Raw genomic sequence first — 27,970 nt, 5'->3', positions numbered from 1 at the left:
CTGCATGCAAGTAATATAGGTGTTCTCCAAATCACTCAGTCATACCCAGATAATGGGACAAGTATGAAGCACTCAGATCTTGTGGTGGGAAGCACTGCGCTAATGCCTTCAGTTTCTTCATGCGCATGCACATGTTCTCACCATAAGTGTGTGACTGGAATTCCGTGGACTCAGTTCATGTTTTGGCTCGTCTTTTCCTTGTGTGACTGCTGGGAAGGGATTGAACAAGCTGAGAACACTGCAGCCTTGCTCCAGTCAGAAAGCCGTGCTTTGAAATCAAACCCTGAGCCCCCTGACCCCTGGCAGCAGGTCCTGCATCTCTGCCCCAGCTCCTGGCCACACTGACCCCTGACTCTCAGTCACTGCACAGGATCCCTATGGAAGGGCAGAGCCATCATGGCGATTTGTTACTGCCCACTGCTCACACAACAGCCCCTGAACAATCTGCTCCACTGGCAGTGTATGGATAGCACAGGGACACTGATTTTGAATGCATACCCCACCAAACCACTCAAAACTAGGAGGTGTCACTGGAAGCATGATATTGTAATATCACCACTACAGTTTTGGGCCCACTCCTCAGCATCACTTATGCTCATCAGGCCACCTTTGCCCCACTCCAAAAGCCAGGGAGAGATTGTGTGCTGCTGTGCAGTGATGGAAAAGAGCACAGCAGCCACTTTTGTGGGGTCAGGGCGGGGGCCTGTGGGTCCAAAGAGAACCACAGGTTATAAAGCATGCTGGGGTGGGAGAAAGCTCCATGTGCCTGGGCACAAGATGAAGTTCACTGTGCCCCTTCCTCTGAAGCCTCTCCAGGTGATGGAGCCCCACCAGGACTGGATGGGAGGCAAAAGATTTCTGAGAATAGAGGCAAATACAGTAATATCTTCATCCTCCTGTCCCTCCCCAAAGGTCTACTAATACCATAACTTGCTATTTGCAGAATTTTTTTGCCATCTGTGGGGTGACAGTTCTAAAGGCATCAACCACCACTCTGAAGGACAAAGTGATCAAATACCCTTTTGAGACAGATTTTTATTAAGGTACAAAAGACACTTAAAATGCCAAACCAGCGAGGCAGAAGACATTTGATTGACTGAGCTAGTCCTCTGAGGTTCTGGAGTCCAGGACACAAGTTTCCACTTTCAAAGCTGTTCTCTCCTGTGAGACGAGGCAGTAAATGGAAAGCATACCAAGCGCAATAATTCCGCATGACCCAGAAGAGTTTTGATGTTTGCTTTTCTGGCAGGATGCACTTTCCCTGATCTTAGTTACAGTAGCTAATCTTTTATGTATGATCATGCTGCTCTGCCAAAATGCGTGCAAGCAAAAATACATCACAACCTCTTTCCACTGCACTCCCGGGATACACATTATTTATAAACATTTACTGTACCTGATAAGTTCATCTATACTGGCATTTACCAAGATCTCTGCATAATGAGAGGCTACAAGGTTTGCTCCAATTGCCAATAAATCCATCAGAAACATTTCATCCAAGATCAGTGGGAGAGAGATAACCTTAGCAATTAGGTTCTTTAGGACATGTTTTGTTTCTCAGGGAAGTTCTTTGTCCTCTGTCTCAGTGATCTGACATGACTAAGCAACCTGATAAAGAGTCCGTGTTGCTGGACTGAGCCACCTCTCCAGTTACTTGTGGGGATCACAATAACATGCAACTTGAGGAAACACAAATGTCCTTTCCAAATTAACCTTTCCCTATCAAGTCCAAGGAGACAACACCACTTTCCTTTCCACAAAGGGCAAAGAGAACATACCAGTCCCATCAACAAGGTCACACATACTACTGCTTTTATGCTCAGCAGTCATGTATCACACACACACTTAATATGCTGAATAGAGTTTTAGTGATCATCAACAGCTGCAACAGAAAGTAGGCCAAAAAATTCTGGGAATATATGGTTGAGCAGTCTAGCTCTAGACAAGAAAAAACCCAGTGATGGTGCTACTGTAGAAATCAGGGCATCCCTCTAAAAGCAGCCCTTCTTGATGTAATAGCACATATTCTGTTTTCCAAATACTTTGGAAACATTAACCTCCCGAGCAAGTCTTCATGCAGGCGTTCCACATACATAATTCAAATTCTGCTTCAGGCTTATTTCTCAGATGCACCCACTACAAAGTGATGTAACCAATATTTTTCAAAAAGAATGAAGATAATCATAGTTGAAGTGAATGTACTCCTTCTAAGCTCTGACCATGGTTTCCCTCCTCTTGCCCTACCAAGCTTAACGAAGTATTTTTATATGACCCAGCAAAGTATTTTAAAGTACTAGCCAGGGGACAAGTCCCTAACTGAGAGACGTGGATGGCCAATCAGAGACAGAAAGAAAAAAAAAAGACAAATAGAAAAAAATGAAGTGAGACATTAATGTCCAGAACAAATCTAAACTCTGTCTCAGTCAGTGAGATGACAGAAATCTGTGCTCACACATTAGAAGAAGTAGGTTAATTTGTGTGAACAGAAAAAGAAATGTTCCCCCACTGACAATTCTGGGTGAGAAGGTGAATAAAAGACATCAAAAGTAGCATCCTTGGCAAAAAGCATACAAAATCAGAAATGTGAAAGAAAGGCAGCGGTAGGGCCTCAAAGCTCCTGAAGACCAAGAAACTAGACCAGAACACTATGAAACCATAAGGATACCCTCTGTAAAAAATGAGAACATTTTTTTTTTTTAAAGAAACTTTCCCAAATTATCAGATGAATGCAGATTATTCTGGGAAGCAATGACTAATGACCTAATTTGCACAACTCTACCTCCCTCACTTTAGCTTCAACCTCCACTTAGAGCGTATAGAAATGATAACTATCTATCTATCTACAGCACCAAGAGTTTGACAGATCTTAGTAGAGCAACATGAGGAAAAAGAAATGGGCATAAGAATTGCCTAACAAAAGCTTGATGTGCATTTTGTTGGTCTGGTGAACCAGAAGCTATACACACACTGCAAATCCTACGTCCTGATGCCTCAGGCCCACCAGACTGTCTCTTCCCCAAAGGGTTAAAGCCTTTAAATCAGGCTCTCCAGGTTAAATCAGGCTCTCCAGGTCAGGAGAGCGCACAGATTTGACTCACACGCTAATGATCAGTATGTAAAAGGATTTTTTAAAAAAATTTTGATTGTTTTTTAAAGACTAGAAACTACCAACTAATAACTGCAACCATCACATCCATGGTGGAGGGCAGCAAGTCTCTGGAAATAATTTTCTTCACCTGTATAGTCATCTAATGCTTATTAAACTGCTTCTAATGAAAAAAAGGACAACATTTTCTACTTTATTACAGTAAATAAATCTGCTGCTTCAGCAAAATGTTATTAATTTCAGGAGTCCTGGAAACTACACTATTTAGCCACAAAAAATACACTGTTTTGCTTACAAGCGCCACACTTCTGAAAACTCCCAAACTTACCTTTTAGATTCCAAATAATAGCTTCTGTTTGTAACTTTTAACCTGTAAACATTGTACACGTGCCTTAATTTGTGCTCCTACAAGCCACTCCCTTTGAGATGTGAGGCAAGATGCAATATGGTGAGGACTGAGGTGGCGCGAGTAGTGCAAAAACCCAGGTAAAACATAACAGGGGGAAGATGGCAATTATGGTGGGGTGTAAGAGGTGACAAGAAGGTCCATGGATGGATGGATGGATGGATGGATGGATGGATGGATACCCAAAACACCTACTCAAGGAGCTGTTTCCCGCACAGGCTCCGGGCCCGAGCGGGGCCTGGGGCGGTGGGCGAGCGCGGGGCGCCCCCTGCCGGCGGCGGGGACTGCGGGGCGCCGGGCCCGGGCGGCCACACACGGGCGGAAAACCCTTCGTCCTCTCCACGGGGTTGGAAAGAGCCGGGCGTTCTGCCTCTCACTGCCTTATGTTTCTTAAACAACCTCCAGTACCGAGGAAATCATCTACACCTCCCGGCCCCGCTGAAAAGAGAGCTGAAGCACCTCGCTATGGTGGCTTTAGAGGAAGTCCGCGCAGCCGGGCTCCCCCGGAGCAGAGGCGGAGTTGCTGCAGCTCTCCGGAGCTCAGCCTGCCCTCCCCACACTCGGGCCAACGTGATGTGACACCCCAGCCCAACAGTTGAGCATGTCCCAGGAGCAGCGGGATGCGCAGGAAGGCTGGCAGCCCTTCCCGAAGCGGGGCTAGTGGCAATGGCGTTCGGAGCACACGCGCTGAAGGCAAAAGATTTACGGAACACATTCGTATGCATGTGCCGAATACGTGCAGGGGAAGGGAGCGCTCCCTGTAACGTGGCCCGTGCCCCACCCTGGGTCGGTACCTGCCCCTGTGCGCCGCGTTCGGCCGGGCAGAGCGGGGCCCGCCGCTGCCCCAACACGGTGGCACAGAAGCCTTACCTAGAGTTGATTTACCCCCGTCACTGCCCTTCTGTAGGTCTCAGAAGGACAGAAAACGCATTAGGGTATTTTTTAATTACTACATTTGTTTGTAATCAGCCAGCAATTAAAAAGAGAATACCAGACTTCCCTCCTCACTCACGAAGGGAGGCATGGCCAGCGTGTCGTCGATAGGGGCAGTGTGGGGAGGACGGTTTCGCGTGGCGGTTCCATAGTGTAGTGGTTATCACGTCTGCTTTACACGCAGAAGGTCCTGGGTTCGAGCCCCAGTGGAACCAGCGCCAGCTGTTCGTTTTTTTTTTTTTTTTTTTTTTTTTCTTGGCTAACACTGAGTTTTTCGTAATTTCCTTTAACGCGATCGGTTTACGGTTTAGCTGTTTCCTCCACAAGACGGGGAACCTCCTAACCAGTTAAAGAAAGCGCGGGCCCGGCCTGCGGCAGAGGCGGAGCACGGTGTTTCCACGGGAGCAGAAAGGCACCTCATGTGGGAAACCCTGCCACACGGGATCCTTTCCACAGGCTGCCACCTTGGCAGGAAACGCCCGCCTTCAAGAGGAGCCTTTCCCTGCCAGCGCGGGAGAGGAATCCCCACCTTACCTTGGTCCCTCGGAGGGGTAACCGAGGAGGCCACAGAGAGCAGAGGCCGTGGGGAGAAGCAGCAGCCCGTGCCTGCTCCCATGCAGCGAGGGACAAAGGCAGTGGCGAAGTCTGCAGCCCCATGCATCCCCGAGGAGTCTCACCGGGACAGACTGGAGCATGGGTCCTTTCATCCCTGTGTTTGGAGAAGTGTTTGAGCTCTGGGGAAAGGCCAGTGCTTTTCACAGCAGACAGCTAGCAAACACGGTTAACTCCATCCGTGTTTTCCCCTGTACTGTGTGTATCGTCTTTATTAATCGGGAAAGAAAGAGCCATCTCAGCTTGCCTCGGAGCAGCTTCACTTTTAAATTATGCTGTCTCATTTTGCACGTGCAAGGCTTTAGAAAAGGGTACCCTCTGGGCATGGCTGCTGGCACGGCATCTGTCTGCGTGGGAGCCCTGTTGAGTGCTGAGGCTAAAACGTCTCTGCAGGAGGAGGAGAAGACTCCCTGAGCTCTGCTGACCTGGAGTCAGCTCTTTAGTATCTTTGCAGGATCAGAGTGGGAGGGTGTGATTTACCTATCTTAAAGATTAAAGAGAAAAAATTGGCTTAACTTACTTTAATCAGAGACTTATTAAGAAACTTACCTTCATCATCATCATATTAAGAAAACTATTAACCTTTGTCAGTGCTTGTTCTCACTAAAAAAACACTCTGGGGTACAGACAAGGTGCAGTTAGATTGCAGATAGAGATTGCAGACCAATGCAGGGATACCTGGGCCAGGTTGCAGAAGCTTTTTTTGGGTGGAAAGCAGCCACACATCCCATAGTGAGACCTGGCAGGCCAAAGTCATAAGATTACACCATACTGATGCTAAGGGCCTGTGCAACCTGCAACCTGAAAGTGCAGAAGTACACGGGTCTGGCTTTCCTCTGCCTATTTTGCTTAGCAGTTGTACTAGTTTGAAAACAAACCAGTGGGAGGCACCAAGTCAGAATAACAATTTAATGGAAATTAAAGAAAAGGAAAAAAAAAGTAAAAGAAAAACACTGTCAAACTGACAGAGTCAAGGTACAACCTGACACCCTGTTAGGCAGGGTGGTGGTAGCAGTCTGGTAGAATGGTGGCTGCAGTCCTCTGAAGCAGTGATCCTGTAGTAAAAGGGTCTGCTCTTCCTCAGAAAGTCCAATGGTGGCTGTGTAGCTCCTGTCCTCTGGAAATCCAGTGGGAAGGGGGGTCTCTGGTGGTCAGAGTCCCAGATTATATCCACGATGGGATGCTTGGTTCCTCCCTCTGGGTGGAGCATCTCACAATGGGGTAATGAGTCATGAGGCAAAGTGTTGATTAGGCTCATTAACAGAAGATAGTCCAGAGGGAGTTATCTCTGAGTCAGGCGGCAGGACAATGATGGGCAATTAACAGAAAGATAGTCTGGGGGGAGGAGGCAAGGAAACACTGCCCCACCTGGTTTCAACAGCTCATGAGGATGGTAATAGAATACACTGCAACCCAGGACAGCAGTGTGTGTGCAGTCCACAAGAGGTGAAGCTAAAGCAATGTGGTCCCGTGTCTGGGGTAAACTGTCTTCCACAGACTGCTGCTTCCAGGATACAGGCTCAAAGCTGAGTCAGACATAGCTAGACTTCTCCTAATGTAGGATATGCAAGCCTTTGGTGTAGGTACCTCCCATCTAATAGGGATGGTGATCCCATGGTGCCTATGCTGCCATCAATGGCCAAAGCACCCCAAGTGCATGAGTTACAGGGAATGGGCCTGGGCCTGGTGGTCAGCGCTGTATAATTATCTGCCTCACGTTTTCTTACATTTGGGAAAAGGTCTCTATTTCAGAAGACGACTTCAGCTCACACTTGAGACTTGTAAAAAAATATTTTATTCCTAAAGCCATATCTTAAATGTGTATTGACCACTGCAACTCTGTCCATTTGAAGGGGATCCAGCTCTGACTCCGATTCTAAAAGCATTGGCAGTCTTGCCCTCTCCGCACATCAGTATCCTGCTTCTGAGAGATGTCCCTGGTTCACGTGTACACGTCTAAATGTGTGTTTTGTACGTTCCCTTACTGTGCTAAAACAAAAGTGTGCCAGTCACATATTCCTGCTGAGACACTGCTCATTGTTTGTGTTCCTCTTCCAGGCGCATGGATCTGTGTGTGCTGCTCTGATTGAGCCGTCTGGCACTCCAACTTGGGGAGAAACATGACACTGCTATGTGGAGTTGCACTTCTCTCTCACACACGAGTACTTTTGCCTCCCGCTTCCCCTCCGAGGCCTCACACACATGCTGCCAGTCAGACTAAAAGCATCTCCATGGTACGGGGTGATCTCTGGCTTTTTTTCCACAATCTGGCAGAATGAAACACATCAAGATTTCTGAGGGCTATGAAAACATAACAAAATGTCTTAGGGCTAATGGGACGTGAGCTACAGCTGGAAAAGATGTATAGACAGAAGAGTGAACCTGCCCAGGCAGTTCCTATTTTGCATCGCTGTGGGAATGTTACCAAACTGTCTTAATCTGGGCCATTTGTACTAGTCTCAGTTCTGTTCTGTAATCAGTGCCAGACTAATCTTTATCCTTTTTAAAATTTTATTTTTCTTTTTTATTCAGGGTAAATGTAGCCATTTCTGGTGCTATGTTATGTACTGACCATTAAATTTTTTCTGCCTTCTGTACCTGAAAATATTTCAATGCTTGCTAAGAATTAACTACATGATTCATTTAGCAATGCTGTCTGCACTGGCAGCATGGTTTTGCTGTTTACAGTTATTAAAATGAGGGACTATCAACACCATTAGACACAGACTATCTGAACTGCATACTATTTATATAGAGACTTTAATTCTAATGCTCTTCTAATCTTCATGTAAAACAGTTTGGTTTTCTTAATGCTATAGACACTTTTTTAAACAAAGGCTTCCCTTTCTTTTGTGTGGAGGGAGTTTTATAACTGGGCAGCCACCAGTCTTAAGAGTATCCCTTTGGACGAAATGTTCTTTGATAAGAGCTGTGCTATTTCTGAACACATTCCCTGAGCTACTGTGCTTTTCTTACACAAAATCAAAACGTATTTGAAGGGTGAGGTTGACCATAAACCAAGCTGATTTAAAAATGCATGTGGTGATGGGAGAGAATTTGGCTTTATTTTTCTTTAAAACATGGTAGGTGATTTCTCTCTGTGTGAGTAGCTTTCCTTCACTGTGACCTGTCCTTATGAGACCATAAGGTGAGAGGCTGAAGCTCAGGTCTGGTTTTCCAAGAGATATGTGGATGAAGGTATTTAGGGATTTTTAAGCTGGTATTTTCAAACCCACGAGATTTAAATACCAACTGCTCATCAATGCAAAGAGGGAATCTGAGTGTCCTCAGCAGCTCTGGAAATCTCTGTTTCCATCGCAGCCCATTTTACACTGAACAATATAAGGAATATACTTAGAGTCTGAAGTGAGATGCTGCACTGCAACAGATGCCCAGAGCCTGCCCTGGTACCCTCAATGAATCTCATATTTCTTTAATTCCTGGCTGGACCTTCTGGTGGGTCTCACTGCCCTGAGATGGGAACAGCATATGAGCATAAGGCCTCTGGCAAAAAATCAGGAGCAGCCCCCTGCCCCCTGCACCTCCTGGTACCTGGGATGTGCTGCCCTGTGTGCTTGCCCTGCCATGCATTGATTCTCCCCCAGGGTTTGGGGTGAGCTGGCTCAGGTCCATGAAGCAGAAAGGCCATGCCTGTGACAACCCTCCTCTCCATATAGGTGGGGTAAAGTGGGAAAAGTGTTGGATTGAGGAGGTTTAACACCTTGAGGCTGAGCAAAGCAGTGAGCCCCCTTGGTGGGAGACTCCTCCCATCCATGTCACGTACCCTGGTGAGTCTGGCATGTGTTGACGCTGGAGGTGCGACTGCGGTGAGATGCTGTACCTGGCAACACATTTACAGGGCATTCCAAATTTGTGGGTATCCTACAGCAAGTGAGATGAATGCTGCCCAGGGGACTGTTTTTGAAAAGCTAGCATCCTTGTTTGCACAGCATTTTTGAATGAATATAGACCAGAAGAGTAGAGGCACAACTATCTTAGCTCAACAGCAGCTAGTGATCTAAGCAGTGCTTTAATCTATTCCCAGTGCATATAATCTGAGATCTCTTGAAACGAAGCAAGCTGCTTCTGAAGCAATTGCTTTCAAAAGTGTCCATTAAAAATTCATTGCTAATTGCAAATAATCAACAGAGATTGGAGGAACAGGTGCAAGATCCACTGGAATCACTAGCAGTCTCTTTTTATCTTGAATCAGTCATTCCAAAATCAAATCTTTGATGTAGGCTGGTTGAGAGGATACTCTAGGTAGAATTGTTAGCAAAGAGAGGTTTGCATTTTTGGTTTGAGATTTTTGCAGCCTAGCAAGTAAACAACTGAGAAACACTATTTTTGTTTGATCTACTAATTGCAGTTTTCAGCCCTGTGCAATTAGGTGACTGGAAGAGCAGTAAGGCCAGGACAGATTTCTACACACAGCTATTGTTAGGAAAGGCATGGATAGTGTAGAGGTAAATAATTGGGATGGAAGATAATGAACACATGCTATATACAATAGACAATATATACTACCCATCTTTTATAAGCATTAGGCATCTGCATTTCTGTAGGGTGTGTATGTGGTTTGTATGTAGGTATGTCCTGGTTTATTTGGACATATGTCTGCAAATACAGTCAGATTCACACTCAGAGTGTCAGTACCTCAGTACATGTTGCCTTTAAAAACTGTTACAGATGGCACATCCTCTAGGATGGAGTTTGACAGCAACAATTGTGTGGTTGGCTTGATGGTGCTTGATAAAATCATGAGAACGGAGGAGAGTAAGGTGCTTAGGCAATGCTTAAGTTAATCTCATGCCTTCCCATCAAGCCAAGCATTACACTAAGGAGCTATTCACAACAGAGGAAGGGAAAGATGCAGTTCAAGATGGGAAGCGTCCTGCTGTCTCTTCTTTTCTGGTACAAAGGTATGCACTTTGCCTCCTGAGAGGCGCTTTCAGATATCCCTCTTTGTGTTTCCTGTTTCAGCCACTCTTTCTTCTGCCAGGGGCTGTGGGGTACAGAGCAAGCTCTTCTCTACATTCTCATGGAAACATAATAATTCAGGGAAAGGCAAAATGTGGAGGAGATGTGTAATTTATGCACATGAGTGAGCAGCATTCTTACAGATCTATGAATATTCAGTAGTAAAACTCTGTTTCAAAAAAATAATTGCAGTGTAAAAAAATTGCCATATAATTTGTCAAAATATGAATTTGCAAAGAAAATTGTAGTGCAGCTGAGCCAGTGTGTAAATAATAATGCTGATTTGAAAAATGAGGTACAGTATAACATGAAAGACTGGCCCTTCATTAATCAAAACTCTTGATTAATCAAAAACTGATGATTTTCTCTAGCAGCAGACATTGCTGATGAAGACTGCCTTTTTTCTTAAGGCCTTTCCAGGTATTTTGGCCCGGGAAAGGCTTCCAAAGACACTTTTAGAACAAAAAAGCAATCCTTAAGTCTAGAAAATGGGGAAGGTATTCATCAGTTTTGAGGCTTTCTCATACTCATTTTTCAGAAAAGTAGCAACATAAGTAGGTAAGTGGGAGCTAGAAGGAGCCAGAAAATTTAGGGTCACAATCTCCTTCCATTTTAATTCACCCAGCTGTGGAGAACAAGGAGATAATTTCCTGGTTCATATTTAAATTTCTGGCTTCATCGAAGCCAATGGCAAAGCTGCTTTCTTCTTAAATCAGGCTGCGGGTTGCTCTTGGTAAATGCTGGGCAGTGTCTACCGACACGAATGTGTGAATCAAGTATGATCTGTCAGGGTGAAGAACAGATTAATCAGACAGTCCAACTTGTCTCCTGTGGGTGTTGAATTCCGAGTGTTTTGGTATGTCTGGTTTTTTCTATCTTTGTCTGTTTCCATTGAATATTTTGCTCTATCAAACTTCATGGTAGTAACATAAGTGCTCCTCCACTAGCCATGCCTTCATTTCATCTTGTTATGTTTGGCTGTACACAGCTCTGTCTAATTAATAGGTCTTTCTGTTCATCTCCCTGCAAATATTTGTACACTCTCCTTGTACCTTATCTCTTCACTCTCCTTTGTTTCACTTGTGAAGATTACTGGTGCCTGAGCTTCTAGGAAGAGCGTTTTTATACAGGCTCCAGCATTTTTTCCCCTATGGGTGGCATAACTGCAATTAGTCCTTGGAATAAGTTCATGTACCTTGCTCTGAATCCCAGACACAGCTTGCTTTTAATAGACACCCACACATCAGGATATTTTTGGAGAGCCTGCAGTGAAAAATAAGTTGCAAGATCACTTTCCAGGCATCACTCCTTTGGTATTTAATTTATTTTCTTAATTTATTGTATTTCTTAATTTACTCGTTTTTTCTGCTTCGTGGTGTCCTCCTGCAGATAAAACGAGAGCAGCCCAGGTGCCCCTCACACTCCTGCCTCTCCCAGCACGAAGGTGCCGCTAGGTCAGCACTCGGAGCTACGTGCACTGATGCCAGGATAAGCCGCTTAGCTTATTTTCCCTGGCAGAGCAAGTGGCTTAGAGGAGCACCCGCAGCCCCCGCGCCTTGGCTGGGCTTGTGTTTGCTGGGGGCACACCAGAGCAGCAGCAGCAGCATATGGTGCAGCAGGAAGGCTCCTGCGACGAGAGCGCAGCAGCTGCGGGGCCCCTCCATATGGCGAGGGGGAGCGCCCCGAGCCCCGGCTGACACGAACGCGCTTTTAGCGCGCTGAAAGTGACGCGCCCGCACCGCCAGACTCCGCCCGTGCTCGCTGCTGCACCTCGAGGAACAAGCGCATCTCAGCCGTTCGGGAGACGGGATTTCTCTTTTTTCACCTCTGTTTTTGTAGCTTTGAAAAACAACAAGAACACCCCCCCCCCAAAAAAAAAAAAAAAAAATTAAAGGCTCAAACATGCCTTTGGATCACAGTAAATAGTATCTTTAGTAGTGCTGCCCTTTAGTATAATCAATGCATCTAATGAAATTACTATGCAGGCAATGTTCTGCGTAGTTCCAAGCAAGAAGGAACAAACGTCAATAAGATCAGAAAATGCTGAAAGTTTTCTAAGGAACACTTGGGGAAAAAAGATAATTAATTATATATCTCTTAAGGAAAAAAGGGGAAAAGGTTGATTTTTTTTTTTTCCAAATTATTTAAGCTTTTTTCAAATATTGTCACAACGTAAAAAAATTAGTGGAAACATTATGGAAAAAGAGAAATTAATATGAATTAAATAGGTGCAATTGTGATTACTTAAATGTGTTTTTATTGCCTTCAAATAAATACCAGTAAATATTAAATGAACCACAATACAAATGAATGAAAATCAAAACCTAATGAAAATCATTCGAATAAGGAAAATTAAATGGAAATTAAAATAATACAACTGTGAAAATTCCCCATAAAACGAAGGAGGAAAAGAACAGCTGATTTAAAGCTTGAGACAGAAGGTTAAGACAAAGTATGAGACCTCCCCTGCGCAAGCTGATGCTGGTGCTGGTTCTCTTGCCCTCAGTTTCTGGCTCTGACCGAGCCTGCTGGTGATTAGCAGAGATCAGTGCTCGCAGGCTGGTGTGTGCCGGGGTGTTGGTGTGCTGCTGGGGCCACAGTATCATCTACAGGAGATGCGGGCTGAGCTTTTGGCCCAGCTTTAGGTGTTGGAGTCCCTGGATGGGCACCCTGCTTTCACCAGGCCAGCCTGGCTTCCGATGTCTTTGGGTGGACACAGATCTGCACGTGTCCTGGGGGTCCCTGCCTGCCGGCACAGCTCCCAAGGATCATTTAAAGCCCACGCTTTTTAGAGATAAAAGCGCTGCTTGCACAACACACGGTCCCATGGAGCCTGCCTAGTGTGGCCATGGAAAAAGCCCCGGGGGAAAATCAACAAAAGCAATCACGAAGTGTGTGGGCAGGGGAGCTGTGCTTGCCAAGGGTACCTGGAGACTGGCCACAGCTGCAGCAGGGGCCCCAGGGGCCATTGCCTCTGGCACAGGGGCAGGGAGAGATGGGGAGAACGGCCACGAATGTGGCAGCTTCCCGAAATGCACCTTCTTACGGAGGCTGGTGCCACCTGATGTGAGTCACCTCACTCGCCTGGCACGATTTTCAGGGCTGGGATGTAAAAATAGCCTCAGTTAATAATATAGCAAGACACAAACTAGCACCCAATGGGCACAGAGGCGCTGCAATGCTTTTTTCAGTGTCTCAACCCTCTGTATTGCGTACAGGCTGTTACCTAACTCTGCTTCCTAACTCTGCTGTCTAATGTGGTGCTCAGGTTAAAGAGGGCCTTTCAGAAAGCATGATAAAACCACTGCCACTCATTCCAGCCATGCCTTTCATTTTTGTGACTTTCTGGAGCTTTTCTGGGGCTCCAGTCTTATTTTCCTGGGGTTCAAGCTGTTTTCCTTTCCCCTACCCCATAACCCTCAGGTGCTGAAGGGAAGCAGGTGCCTATCTATGCAAAAGGAGTCATTGTGCCCAGAAAGCACGGCTGCACCATGGGGGGATTGCTCTCCACTGGGAGGAGAGAAAATAATTTTACTGTCTGAGTGCTGTTAAACTGAGATGTTGCTTACAGAGATGAGAGAAAAAGTTAACTATTTTCCAGCTGAAGCTTCTAGAACATCTATATAATAAAGTCATCAGAAATTTCCCCATACTTTTCCTGCAATGATCAGGTTTATGTGAACTTATTCCAGTAAATCGAGTGACTGACATTTATTCTGTGTTCTATTTTATTTCTCTCTTTTCATATTTATAATGTGCTTTCTCATGCTTGTATATCTGTCATTAATTCCTACACTAAAAGATGACTTGCTGCTGTGACTTTATGGTCAGGATAGTGAATATGATTTCTCAGAGTTACTGTATTGAAATGTGCTCAGCCTTTGGCTGTGTTACTTCTGCCCACACTTATCTTCCTCCTTTCTTTCTCTTGTTTAATCACATTCCTAATGATTACAATTTTTCTGAGACACACAATTACCTGTTCCTGTCATTAAAATGCCAGCAGTAAGTTTTCTTGCTATTGATCGCCCCTTTTCCAAAGTAGCCCTAAGCTGTGGCTGCTGCTTTATCCAACTTCCACCTCACCTTGGCACTCCAGGGCTACCTCTGCCAGCTCTTTTCTTTCTGCCCCAAACCTGGACCAGTTCCTGGTGTACCGCTCCCCTCCATCCTGCTCAGCAGGAGGTGCCAAGTGGAGACATCCCAGGACCTGGGCTCCAGCCCAGCCTCACCAGGACAGGTTCCCTGGCACAAAATCATCCCCTGGATCTTGTTCCAAGCCCTGGTTCCTAAGTCCTGCGCTATGGGATAGCATTTGTGCATGGCAGTGCTCTGGACACAGCACACTGCAGGGTGGGACGAAGGGACAGGAAAGGCGCATTCCTTATTACCCTGCCTCCCACAAACACAGATAATAATTTATTTCACTGAACTGATGGTTTGTCAAATGTCCTGGGGGGCTGTAAATAGAGCTCTTTCCTTTTTAGTGTTTTGGGGGTTTTTTCAGTCCTGTGCTTTTAAAACAACAGCCCCTGGCGGCCGTGCAGGACTTACGACTCTCCCTTGAATTGCAGCAATTCGTTCTGTCTGACCTACAATTACCAATTATCTTTGTAACCTTCCTTGAAGGCAAACATGCTCGCTATAAAAGCATGCTGCCCATCACATTTTTGGACTATTGGCAGCCAGCTTTCCTCTTCATTTCCTTTGTAGGACAGGGCCTACAGCTGTAAACACACCAATATATCAATTACTATGTTTTGTGGCCAACTGCAGGCAAGGGCATCTTTTGTTTGCTTTCCTCTCACAAGGCCAGGGGTTATCAGGCTGCACTGCCCAGGCAGGGCATTTGACCATCCACTGCTGTGCTTACCCCAAGCCAAGCCTGCTGCTCCTCTGTGCCATGGTTGGATGGCTGAGCCCCCTGCGGGAGTGAGCCCTTAGCAGTTCACCTGTCCGAGCTGAAAAAGGCGAAGCTGAGCTCCTGTTTGAGGTGTTTTAATCAGCAAGTTTTGCTGTGAGGGGTGCAGGTGCCCAGCCCAGCTGGGACAGCCAGAGGGGCAGCACGCCAGCACCTGTGCCCTGGCGCTGCCTTTGCACCACTGTGTGTTGTGGGGCTGACCCAATGAAACATTGCATTGACAAAAGGGCTTTTGTGCTTGAAATTCCCTCCCTTGCTTAATTTGCAGTTGTGTCCCCTGGGAGATGAGGCTAAAAGCCCTTGAAGCCACTCTCATAGCTCAGGAGCAGGCACCACTGGCCAAGTGCAGCCACCCACGCAACGCTGGGTGACCTGGGGAGGTCAATTTATTCCTGGTGGTTGAATGGATGCTACCACACATCCACCCACCTGAAATCTGTTCATTTTTTCCTGTTGTTTCACTCACAGCTGTTGAGTTTCCAGCTGCATGTGTCAATGGCATATTAAATTTTGATCTTGGCTCTCAAAGGGGTGGCCTACTGAAGGGCTCAGCATGGCCACAGAGCAATACTCTATATCATCCTGGTAACTCACATCCCCTTTCCTCACCCCAGGCATGCGGTGCTCAAGAATAGGCCTCACCACACTACTTACTTAACTTCCTCAGGTTAATGGCTGGACTTGATGATCATAGTGGCCTTTTCCAGCCCCTGTTCCAGGCCAAAGTGTATTATACCACCAAAAGAAAAACCCAAAACAACACAAAAAACTTTTCTCCACAAAATCAGTCTCCTAAAGATGAAAATAAAGTGGTTAAACAGATGGAAGGAACCGAGCCTGCAGCCCCGTGAGCCAGGGATTGCTGGGCAATGGGAACACAGCAGGCTGTGCTGGCTGGGGAGCTGGGATCCCAGATGTCAGGGTAAGGAAGCCCTTGCAGCTGGTGCTCCTGGAGCAGGGCACCTGTCCTGCTGGGAAAGGACACCGCTCTATGGGTCAGAGGGGCAGGAGAGACACCTGCCAGCCTGGATCTCATGCCCCAGGTGCCAATGCCCCTCCAGCACTGGCATCAAACAGAGAACAGGGCAGGCAGGAGAGGCAGGCACTGCATTGCTTTTATTGGCACAGTTTTCTTAAGTGATAAAATCCTGATTTCTATTGTATTGACAGACAGCATTAACTTAAACCACTTTCACACTCATTTAAGTCAAACCTCTTTGCCCCATGTGGCACAGCACAGGGGTGTCCTTGGGTTTGCCCCTCTACCTTGATTTTCTCATTGCACAATGGAGTCCCAGGGCTTGGCTTGGTAACATTTGTGCTGGGAAAGGTGTAGTGCAGTGTTGTGTGGGATCCCCAGACTATGCTTTCCAAGATGTCTGGAGATGTGCAAGCATGTTTTCCTCCTGAACATATTGGGCTCTGGGTGCCCCCTGCTTCCCTCTTGGGCATGACTAGAAGCCACATCTTTTTATTGTAGACTGACGTTTACTTCTTCTTCCAGGGCCAATGCCTTGGGTTAATGTGGTAAGTTCCTGATGGCAGAAATGCTGCTCTGGGATTCTGAAGCACAGGAGACCATCCCTGTGTTAGAGAAAGGAATTTTTAAAAATGTCTTTATCATTTTGTTTTTGGGGGCCTTTCTTTTAGACTCTTGATACATTTAGACTCATTGTCACAACCAAGGAGCAGTTGCATTTCAGTAATAAACTTTGTATATAGTTTATATTTCAGCTGATTATAATTGCTCTGTGTTTGTGAGTCTTTTGAGATGAAACTTGCTATAGAAATGTGAGATGTAAATTCCCAGCATTAGATGTAGCTTCCTAGGCTCAGCAAAGTGACAGTGTATGAATGAATAAATCATAACTAGATTTCAGTGAATAATTCAGAGTCTAATTTATTGGTGAAAAAATCCTCTTTTCGTATTCACAAAACCTCTGGCCCTACAGGCTTTGAAAACCTGATGTCTGACATTTGACTTGTTTTGATGAGTTAGCAGCAGTCATGGTATTACTTTTTTAATATTTATTTTCCTAGCTGTTTGGGAAATATTCTCCCAGTCTAAAAGCTATTTACATACTCTGCTTTGGACCTCACTGTGAAGCCAGAAGAGCCTTTTCAGTAAGGAAAGTGCTCATAAAAAAGCCATTGCAGGCAGGAGATAAAACAGGTCAGATGTTGCAAAAATAGCGTCTATTCCTCCATAGCCACAATGACTAGCTTTCCCTAAGAAAGGAAAAAAAGGAGTCTTTTCTGTGAGATAGATTAGGAAGACCTATTTACACTTCTTTTTTTCTCCCTCACATCCAGAGGGAGTGATCTCAGGCCCAGCACCTTGTGAGGTGTCCTGTCTCCTCCAAAGACACTTGCAATCTGCTGTGGCAGGCTAGGATTTCACCCTTGAAGTTCATCAGCTTACAGATTTTAAGGGGAAAATGTGACAGGGAGACTGTGGAGCAGAAAGACAGAAAAAAATCGATATGGGCAAAATTAGCTGTAAAGCAGAGACTGAGAGGTCCAACATGTGTTTCTCCTCAGGGTGATTCAGGTGTATCTGATTGGGAAGAGGAGATGCCACAAGCATCTGAAGGAAAACCCAGTGGAGGAGTAGCACAAACATGGGCACATGCAGTCCCCTGCTCCTGCCCATGTTCTCTTGCCTTCTCCTGGCAAGAGAAGCTTGGGGAAATATGGTAGATTCGTCAGTCCTTCTGCTATTTATTTGTCCCTACCTCAGGAGTAAATGTTGATTGTATTTCCTGATGTTTGCTTACAGCATCTTTGTTTCTGATCTTTCTCTCCCTCTCTCTTCTTCCCTCCATGCTCACTGCCCAGTTGTGATGGCCCTTTCCCCGGGAGAGGTAAGTCTCTCTGGATAGTTTGGCTGCCAGGTAAATGCTGGGGGTCTGACACTGCCCAGCCCTGGTGCCTTGGGGTGGGAAGGATGGCACCTGGGCCTTCAAGCTCAGGCACATGCTCTGACCTCTGAATCCAAGGGATCCAGGTCATTCTGTGCTTCCTGCTGAGCTGGCAACAGGAAAGGGTCTCAGACAAGGTGCAGCAGTCCAGACAGGCACAAGCATTTGTCTAAGGTTCAGAATTCACATTTGGCCTCGTGACACTACTCTTGATGACTACATTGATTTATTACTCATTTTTTACCTTTCCTTTAGGATGAGAGACTGGAGCTGTGGCACAGCAAGGCTTGCAAATGCGATTGCCAAGGAGGCCCTAACTCGGTGTGGTCCAGCGGGTCTAACGGCTTGGAGTGCATGCCAGGTAACGGAGGGAGCCTTTAGCCATGTTTGTCTGGTGCCCTTCAGCAGCTTCCCCTCTGCACCCGGCTTGGCAGAGCTGGCACGTTCCAAATCCGGGCTGGTGGAGCTGAACCACTGTGAGGTGAGGGGGTGACCCTGCGCCATCAGGCAGAGGCAGCCCCCATGCCTGGACTTAGGGAGGTCACCCAGGGTGGTCCTTGCTGGCCAGTAACAGTGGACATTTGCCTTTCTCTCCCTGGAGATCTCGGTGCTGGTGCTTCCAGAAACTGCCTGGGGCAGCTACTGCCATGTGTAGGATTTGCTGTAGGAAACCTTTTGTACCACCTAGGCTCATCCTCCCTTGCTGCAGTTTAGCCTGTGACATCTCCTAGACTCTGCAGGGATCAAGAAAAACAATTTATTCCCTCTTTGCAGCATATTTTTGGAAGGGAAGGGAAGGGAAGGGAAGGTGGTAGGTTTGGTTGATCTGTCCATAGCCAAGGGACATGTGAACGAGGAGTCATGCTGGATATCCTGGCCAGGCGTGAGGGGGTGTCTCTTACATTAGCATTATGTAGCTGAGTAATGAAGGCATTTTCCTTGTTCTCCTGAATGAGGAACGTTTCCACTGTAACTCCCAGCTGTCCCTGTCCCCAGACAGGGGCTTTGCACTCCCCTTGCCCAGCCCAGCCCAGCCAGTGTGGTGTGGCCTGGCATTCCCTGCTACCCGGGGACAGTTTGCAGAGCAGCCATGCAGAGCTGCCTCTAGCATGGCCAAGGGGAGCAGCCAGCCTCGCAAACACTGAATGACTTTTCTCTGGCTTGGCAGTAACAGTGTTAAATGGCTCAGCTGCTTTAGCTGGGCAGGCACCAGGCATCTGTTTTGGCAGGTCCCTATGCATGGCACAAACAGACTCACCAGAAGGTGACCTGCTAATTGCATTACCGTTGTGTGGTCTGCAGATTAGTGTTGCTAAAAGTAAAGTTGGGTGGTGTTTGAGATAAGCCTGACAACTAGTAAACACACGGGGTACCCTCTTGCACAAGGAGAGCAAGGCTTTTAATGTGGTGGGAAAGCATGATATTTCCATGCCTGGAGGAAGGCAGGACAGTGGCTGTATGTTTTCATGGGGAAAAACGTATTAATGAGGTTCCAACTAAGCAAGATATGTTAATGAGATATTGATGCATGCAATATTGACCTAGTAGAGCTTGCTAATGAGACATTGACCACATGGCTGCAGTGCTGGGGAGTTGCACTGGGGAGGCCACAGTCATGCCAGGTTCTGGGCACCCACTGATGCTCCCCATATGTTGATTGTTTTTAACACAGAGCACCATGGTGGTTGTTCAGGCATGGCTAAGGCAAGGAAACCTCTTATCCACAAGTGAAGCTGCGCAGAACTTTGCTTGCTCCTTTATTGCTGAGACCCATGAAACAGCCTATGCTAAACTGGAGACTGCAGAGGCTCCACAGGCTGCAAAATCAGAAAGCTGCCCATGATACAGATGTTTGCCTAGGAAATCCCCATGTGACACTTGTGAGTGCCTTCTTTCTGTATATCTTGATACACAATTATAACCTGATCACATAAAAAAAGATTGTAACAAAAACCCCTGCAACTAGGTCCAGGTAGCATGCAGGTGCTCAGCATCACTAAAGTCTTGCCTTCCAGAGCACTGTGCGGTGACCCACCACAGAAAGTTTTAATGATGAATGAATATTTCTTTCTCCAGTAGTTTTGCAGCCAGTGGTAGTCGTGTTGAATTTCTCGCTATTGCAGAAGACAGCTGTGGGGGCAGGATTGTTACCCTGAAGATCTGCAGTCAAAAACTGAGATGGAAATCCCTGAGCTCTCAGCAGGGCTGAACATTACACCTCACTGGCACCTGCAAGTTTCCACAAGGCAAGGCCACCTCCAGACACAAAGAAGGTCCCCATAGCAGAAAATGCAGATCTGAGGGTGCTTGTGGAGAGATGACCAGAGCTGGCTCAGCAATTCTGCCATGCAAGTAGAGCCATAAGTCAAGACAGTGATTGGAGGAACAGAAGGAGGTAAAGCTCTGCGAGCAAAGAAGTGCCCAGCATTACTCAAGGACCAGGCAAAAGCTGACAGCCTGGAGGCTGGATCCAGGTTGATGCATCCAGTCAGGCTCTTCTTCCACATGCTTACAAGAAGGAGATTCAGACTGCAACATCTGAATAAAGCCTTTCCCCCAAAATGTTGCAGGCAGAACAAGTCTAGTAAGTTTGAGAGAGAAAGAAGAGTTAGAAATTAACACGAGTGAAGGTTAGAAATGAAGACCCTGTGGCCCCAGGGCAGGTTGTGGTCTGGGATAAGAGCATTCCCAGCATCCTAATCAGGGAGAAGAGAGAGCAGTGAAACCCCAGGAAGAGTTGACAACGTGTGCAAACACACCCAGGAAACAGAGCCATTTCTGTCCCTTAAGGTGTTTTTTCCCTTGTTCTGCAGAGTGTCCCTACCATAAGCCCCTGGGCTTTGAGTCTGGTGCCGTCACCCCCGACCAGATCAGCTGCTCCAACCCTGAGCAGTACACGGGCTGGTACTCCTCCTGGACAGCCAACAAGGCCCGCCTCAACGGCCAAGGCTTTGGGTGAGTTCAAAAGTGCCTCCCTGAGGGGCCCCACGGGCTGTGGGTGTGGGGACTGGGGAAACCTGGCAGTATGGGGGCAGGAGGGTCTGCCCGGGAGGGCACTGTTCAGGACAGAGCGGGGCTGGTGGTGTCCCCCCAGGTGTGCGTGGCTCTCCAAGTACCAGGACAATGCACAGTGGCTGCAGGTCGACCTGAAGGAGGTGAAGGTGATTTCGGGGATCCTCACGCAAGGTCGCTGTGACGCCGACGAGTGGATGACCAAGTACAGCATACAGTACCGCACCGATGAAAACCTCAACTGGGTGTACTACAAGGACCAGACTGGGAACAACCGGGTCAGTGGACTTTGCTCTTTGGCCACTGGTGGAGGGGTGACGTGTTTGGTGACATGAACACACCAGGTCTCTGTGGGAGGTGCCCCAAAAGGGAGATCCTGCGGGAGCAGCAGGGTGGATGGGTCTCAGTGCTCACCCTGCGTCAGGGAGCAGCGCAGAGAGGGGCCATTCCCCCTGTGAGAGTGAGTGTCATGCTGACCAGCGCAGAAGGACAAAATGCATTATTTGTGTTTTCTAATTATCATACTGAAGTCCAGATTAAGCTCAGAGGCATTAGCTGGCATTGCAGAGGAGGCATTACCTCCATGATAAAACCCCTTTCTCAGCTGTGGCCACACAGCCCCATTCCTGCTTGGGCACTGCCTGGGGATTCTTTTTATTGCTGTGTCCAGGGATAGTGCATGATCCTGGTGCAGAAAGACCCCTCAGACAAAATCTGCAACTAGTTAAGTCACAACCCACCAAACCATTGTCACGCTGCACTTCTTACTGGTTGATTTGAAGCAAAAAATTGCATTGGGGAGATCTTAGAGGTGCCTGTGATCCCTGTGCAGCCCAGCTGGGCTTGGGGATGCCATAGCTGCTGCCTCCCAGGTGTCTTCAATGCTGATCTGTGGGGATGGCACTGTCCTAGCATGGGAGGTTCTGCTGGCTTTGCTGAAGTTCCTGCAGCCCTAGGGAGATGCTGAACTTTACCAAGAAAACAGGTCATGGCAGCAGATGTGACATCCAGGCCAAGGAATGAAGAAAGGGCCCTCAAATACATTTTTTAATCTATATTGGCATGTGTAGGAGCCTGGCTCATGAACTTCAAAGAGCCAAAGTCAGCCATGCTCACTCCAAACAAGCAGTGCCTTGCTACAGGAAGGTGAAGGTGAGAGAATGGGAGGAGAATGGGGTAAGATTTTCTGGCCCAACCATAAAAAGTTCAGGAACGATGGGGGAAAATGACCTACTTAGAAAACTGAATCAGTGTGACAAAAATGTCTACATCTGGCTATTTTTAAAAGTATTTTGTTTAGAGGGTAGAGGGGAAGGAGCCTCCTCCTCCTCTGCTCTGCACAGGCACCTAAAACTCGTGGGACAGAATTTCCAGCCCCCTAACCAGCCACCCACCCCTCCCTTCACAGGTTTTCTATGGCAACTCGGACCGCTCATCCTCGGTGCAGAACCTGCTGCGGCCGCCCATCGTGGCCCGCTACATCCGCCTGATCCCGCTGGGCTGGCACGTGCGCATCGCCATCCGCATGGAGCTCCTCGAGTGCCTGGGCAAGTGCGGCTGAGCGCTGTGTCCGGGGGAGGCTCTGTGGGTGTCTGCCGGTGCAGCCGCCCTGCCTCGCTCTGCTGCCACTCCTGCGGTGTAAACGCCCAGCCTGCAAAGGGAGGGGCTGTCCTGAATAAAATGTTCCTTCACACCACGCCTGGTGATACAGCTGATGGGGGCTTGTGGGACACACTCTGGGGAAGAGGAAGGTTCAGGGCCATGGCTTGGATCCTATGAGATGTGGTGCTTCTGGCCCTGGGTGTTAGGTTGGGGAAATGATCACCATGATGTGCTGTGAACACTGAAATAAATGCAGATGGGGTCCAAAGGCAGGGCTTGGATTCTCTTTGGGTGGGCAGGTGTGTGTCAGGACAGACATCTCACCTTCATGCCCTGAGATGGGGTCCAAAGGCAGGGCTTGGATTCTCTTTGAGTGGGCAGGTGTGTGTCAGGACAGACATCTCACCTTCATGCTCTGAGATGGGGCTGGAGCCAGATCTGGCCCGTCCCCAGTACAAGGGCACATCTGAATTTCACACTCTCAAATTATCTCAAGTCTGCTTGTATCAGGAACCCTCTGGCCTGAGCTGCTGTGGCTGGTTTTAGGACAGACATCAGTGCCTTGAGCACCAGGTGGACAAACCCTCTCTGTATCCTCTAGGTTTTTGCACTGACACATCTTGGGGACCCCAGGGCACTTTTGCTCCTTGTGGATGTTTGGGCACAGACAGAGGGACTCACTCTTATTAACTGTTTGATCTCCATGGCCTGATCTCCAGTGGATGTTTAGCACCCAAGGAATTTGGGGCACGTGGATGATGAACCCATCTTCCTGGGGTGATGGCCCAATTACTAAAGTTCATGTCCCTGCCTTGGCCCAGGAGCCAATGCCCAACGCAGCCCAGGTGGGAACTGCAACTCCCACAGCTCCCATGAGGGAGGGTTCTGGGGAGCTCTGGAGTGCCAGCTTTGGTTTGCCTTCCCACAAACCTGTAGCACAAACCTGGCAGGCACCAGAGGCCTTTTCCCTATTTTCTAACAATCTGTGCATCTCTCCAAAGAGTCACAGCATCAGAACCTGAACTGTCTCAGGGAAGAGAGGTGAGGCATGAAGACAGTGGCACTGAGGCAGCCCGTCTGCCTCTCCTGTCCTCTCCCTATGGGCAGGGAGGTGAATGCTTGGTGTGCAGGGCAGGAGTTCAGATGTGACTAAAACCAAATGAGGTGTGACCAAGACCATGAGAAAAGCCTTTGGATGGCTGTGCAATTCATCACATTCATTTGCAAGAGCAGATGTTTTTGCCTTGTTTTTTTCTTGTATATAGAGACAAATAATAGCTGTCAGGAAAATAAGCTCTTCTGGCAAGTCTGAAAGCTGCTCCACTAACCAACAATATGAAGTCCACAGAGATGTAGAAAAGACCAATTCCCATGTGCTGAGATGATTGCTATACACCAGTACTCCCTTGCTTCCCTCCCACCTCCTCATCTGTGGATAGGATTCTTGCCTATCCACAAATTGGTCTAGGGACATATTTTCTTAATAAGGAATCACTGTGTGGTTCTCTTAATGCTGAACAGTAGAGGCAAGATCTACTGAGAAGATCCACTGAGCTCGAGGCACTTCCTTGGCAGCCAAGCTGTGGGACCAGTGTGGTAGAGCAGCCTCCCTGGAGGCACTGCACATCCAGCAACAGGGAGACAAGGGCTCCCCACCAGCCATTGCAGTTCATCTTGCTAACACCAACACTGAAAGCTGAAGCATTTCCAGGCCCTGGATGCAGTTCCCAACATGTTAACACACAGCTCTCCCTGCCCTAAAAGCAGCACAGGCAGCTCTGCTCCATGTCCTGGTGGATGGTAATGGGGGATGGAGCCTTGGCGCTGATGTTTTGCTGCATGACTGAGGAGCGGAGGGGTGGCTGTGAGGGGCAGAAGGATGGACTGGGCACGAGCTGGTGAATATTTGTATCACCCCAAAGCAGTTAAGCTTGACAGTAGCTAGTCAAAGCCTTGTCTGTGACTGGCCTCTGACAAGCTTCTATGCACAGTCCAGGGTTTTTCAGTTGTCTGGTTTCAGAAATGCACCCCGTGGCAAAGACCAGAAGCTCCTGTGAGATTTGGAAGAGCTGGCAGGCTTAATGAACAGCCTGAATGGATGGACCACACGCCACTATATGCCAAGATACCACACTAAATTACGTATCTGCACATGACCGATCCTACACAGAGGATATAATAAAACCTTGGGGGAAGAAAATACTGTCTAGGTAGAAAGGACCTGTGCTACTCTTCCAGCCTCCCACCTTCAAAGAAATCACTAGAACTTTTTCTAGATTGAAATGTATGACAACAAATAACATGGAACTAACTGCCACACAGTGCATTTCACAGTTCATTTGCCTCTTGCTTTGCCCTGTCCTTTGCCTGCAGTTCACCAGCTTGCATGGGGAAGGGACCTACTTCTGACTTGCAACTAAATGGTTCCTGCTAAAGCAGGAGTTTCTGTTCTGATCCTTGCTATGCAGCTCACTTGCTAATTGACCTCTGGAAATTCACTTAACCTCTGCCTCTTATATAAAAAGAAGAGTGCTGAGAGGCTTAATTAATTAAGTGGTCCTAAAATGCTTTTAGAATTGCATTCAACTTCCACTTCTGCATAAATTCAGCACATTGCAGTAACAGTGTGACTGAAGCCATTATGAAAGTCAGACAGCACCAGCCAAAGTATAATGACATAAATACAAAAGCTTTTCCTCATAATCACAGAATCACAGAATGGTTTGGGTTGGAAGGAACCTTAAAGATCACTTAGCTCCAATATCCCTGCCATGGGCAGGGGCATCTTCCACTAGACCAGGTTTCTCAGAGCCCCATCCAACATAGCCTTGAACACCTCTAGGGATGGGGAGTCCACAGCTTCTCTGGGCACTCTGTCCCAGTGCCTTACCACCCTCACAGAAAAGAGTTTCTTCGTAATATCTAAACTAAACCTGCCCTAGTTTAGCTTACAGCCATTCCCCCTTGTCTTATCACTACATGCCCTTGTGAAAAGTCCCTCTCCAGCTCTATTGCAGCCCCCTTTATGTACTGGAGGGTGCTGTAAGGTCTCACTAGAGCCTTCTCTTCCAGGCCCAAATCTCTCAGCCTGTTTTCATAGGAGAGGTGTGCCAGCCCTGTGATCACCTTAGTGACCTGCCTCTGGACTTGCTCTAATAGGTTCACATCTTTCTCATGTTGGAGGCCCAGACCTGGACACAGCACTCCAGCCGGAGTCTCATCAGAGCAGAGCAGAGCAGAGCAGAGCAGAGCAGAGCAGAGGGAGATAATCCCCTCCCTCACCCTGCTGCCCACACTGCTTTTGATGCAGTCCAGGATACAATCGGCCTTCTGGGCTGCAGGTGCACTTTTTCATGCTGAACTTTTCATTCACCAGCAGCCCCAAGTCCTTCTGCTCAGGGGTGCTCGTGATCTGTTCCTCCTCCAATCTGTATTTTTGCTTGTGACTTTCTTGACCCACATGCAGGACCTTGCACTTGGCCTTGTTGAACTTCATGAAGTTTGCACAGGCCCAGCTCCCAAGCCCTGCCCAGGTCCCTCTGGATGGCTTCCCTTCCCTCCAGCATGTTGACTGCACAACAGGGGTTGGTGAGAGTGCACCCAATGCCACTGTCCACGTTGCTGACAAAGATGTTAAACAATCCTGCGGTCTTTACCTGCAGAGATAGGGAGACCAATGTATGGCTTTGTAACTGCATAAAACACAAGGGGTTTGAAATAGGGAGTAGGACTAAGAACTGCCTTCAGCTTTATGACCTGGATTTTTAGGATGGGATGCTTACAGAGAAGTGAGGGCACCAGTGGTCCTGAGAAGTCAAACTTGTCCAATCTAAGTTATCTGATCAGAGACTGCCTCAGGCTTCCAGATCAGCCACTTCATTTGTAAGTAAATAGTCCCTTTATCTTAATGGGTACATGCAGGAATTATCCCTTCTCTTCCATCCAGAGAAAAATGTCCACTCTGCCCTCCATCCCATGGGGGACTGACTACACTGTGTTGGGGCCTTCCCCCCTGCCATGTAGCCCTGGGAGAGGGGCCCTCAGGGGAGGCACGGGGCTTCCCTGCCCCTGGTCAGCCTCGTTCCCCATTGGATGTTTTGTGTTCCCCTGCGCGGGCAAGGACCCTCGGGTCCCGTGATTGCCTCAGTTCCTTGGCAGAGCCCCGGCCATGCGGCTGGAGAAATAAACATCCCTCTGAAACAGCTATCAAGAATCAGTCCATATATATTTCTCTTCCACGGGCCTCCTTGTTTGATGCATCGTGTTACAGAATCCCCACTGTAACAACACTGGAGCTACCACACTGAAGTGCTCGACCTCTTCAAGGAGATGGCCACTCCAATATCTGGGGCTCTGAAGGGGGTACAGAAAAGGGGTTACTCTATGGAGAATTTTAAGATAGAATTGGGTTGTGAGCTGTAAAACCTGCCTGCAGAGGCACATGGCAGAACAAAGGGGCACATGGCAGCACACGGAGGCTTATCTCCACTGGGCCCTGGGGGGAAGAGGTGTCACAGGGCAGACCCCTATGGAAAGGTGTTGCTAATGTGGCAACATGGGATAGGTCAGGCCACATAAGGAAATACTGTGCCTTAGAAAAGTGTATAAAAGCAACTCACTCCTTTGCATAAACGATTCAGATTCCTTGCCAGTCTGGGTTCATGATTCAATCGCCAACACTACTCCAACAAGATTTTTTGGAAGAGTAAGAGCCAAGTAAGGTTTTAAGAGTAAAGCCAAGTCCCCCATAGCACTGGGCACCCCAAGGAAATGCATTTCAGCCCCATTTCTGGATGGAACTGTTAAAATGCTGGACTGCTTGTCCTGGTGGAAGTTGAAGCCATCAGCTCAAACTGGAAATTTCCCTCTTGGGGAGGTGATGGGCACAGCTTAGTGCAGGCACTGGCAGCAGCCTGGTCTCACCAAGGCTGTACAACCCATCAGGCACCTGTTTCAGAAGGATATAACAGACTGCAAGTCCTGGCTTTCAGCAAGTCTTGCTGGAGCTCAGAGGGGAAGAAGAGAGGCCCAGGTAAAGTGGTCCCTACTCCTCAGTTTGTTTCCAATTACCCCAAAGAATGAAAGACTAGCAGGGAAATATTTAAAGGTTTTTAAAGCTGCACACAGTAACAAAAAAACTCATAGCCAGGATACATTAAAGAGGAAGCCATCAAAAACTCTTATTGCTGACACCTCAACGTTTGCCTAGAAGTGTCTGAGTTTACATGTGACAATGATGAAATGCCATCATGACACTTTTCCTGGAGTGAAGACTGTGGGCTGGAAACTTTCAGGGCATTTTAATATCTGGTAGTGCCTGCTGAGGGGCTGGGTGGGTTGGTAATGTTCAAAAGAGAGAACAGCAGAGATTCTTGCCCTGAAAGGAAGAATCCGTCCTGCAATGAAACTAGAGGAATGGTGGGCAACAAGGTGCTTCAGAGATGTTGCTCCATGGAAACATCAGGCCTCTCAGATGG

General features: G+C 47.6%; 1 protein-coding gene and 1 non-coding gene across 2 annotated transcripts; both read left to right on the top strand.

The window, feature by feature from the left end:
• Positions 1 to 4,587: 4,587 nt before the first annotated feature.
• Positions 4,588 to 4,660, top strand: TRNAV-UAC. The gene has a single exon. It is a non-coding gene; the product is annotated as a tRNA-Val (tRNA).
• Positions 4,661 to 9,889: 5,229 nt separating this feature from the next.
• Positions 9,890 to 22,587, top strand: RS1 (retinoschisin 1). Its single transcript, XM_010394461.4, has 6 exons — positions 9,890 to 9,979; positions 17,797 to 17,822; positions 18,135 to 18,240; positions 20,693 to 20,834; positions 20,974 to 21,169; positions 22,300 to 22,587. The coding sequence occupies exons 1-6, from the start codon at positions 9,928 to 9,930 to the stop codon at positions 22,450 to 22,452; spliced, it is 675 nt and encodes a 224-aa protein (XP_010392763.1). The 5' UTR covers positions 9,890 to 9,927; the 3' UTR covers positions 22,453 to 22,587.
• The last annotated feature ends 5,383 nt before the right edge of the window (positions 22,588 to 27,970 follow it).

The sequence above is a fragment of the Corvus cornix genome, chromosome 1 (genome assembly GCF_000738735.6).
Source record: "Corvus cornix cornix isolate S_Up_H32 chromosome 1, ASM73873v5, whole genome shotgun sequence".
NCBI classification, from domain to species: Eukaryota; Metazoa; Chordata; class Aves; order Passeriformes; family Corvidae; genus Corvus; species Corvus cornix.
The sequence above is the reverse complement of the archived record's forward strand: the minus strand, read 5'-3'. Positions and strand labels throughout refer to the sequence as shown.

Bases quoted from the DNA above. Each gene is read 5' to 3' on its own strand.
- RS1 (XM_010394461.4), top strand. From the start codon at position 9,928: ATGCAGTTCAAGATGGGAAGCGTCCTGCTGTCTCTTCTTTTCTGGTAC. The intron at 17,823-18,134 runs GTAAGTCTCTCT...CCTTTCCTTTAG, and splicing joins TGGCCCTTTCCCCGGGAGAG to GATGAGAGACTGGAGCTGTG. The intron at 20,835-20,973 runs GTGAGTTCAAAA...GTGTCCCCCCAG, and splicing joins CTCAACGGCCAAGGCTTTGG to GTGTGCGTGGCTCTCCAAGT.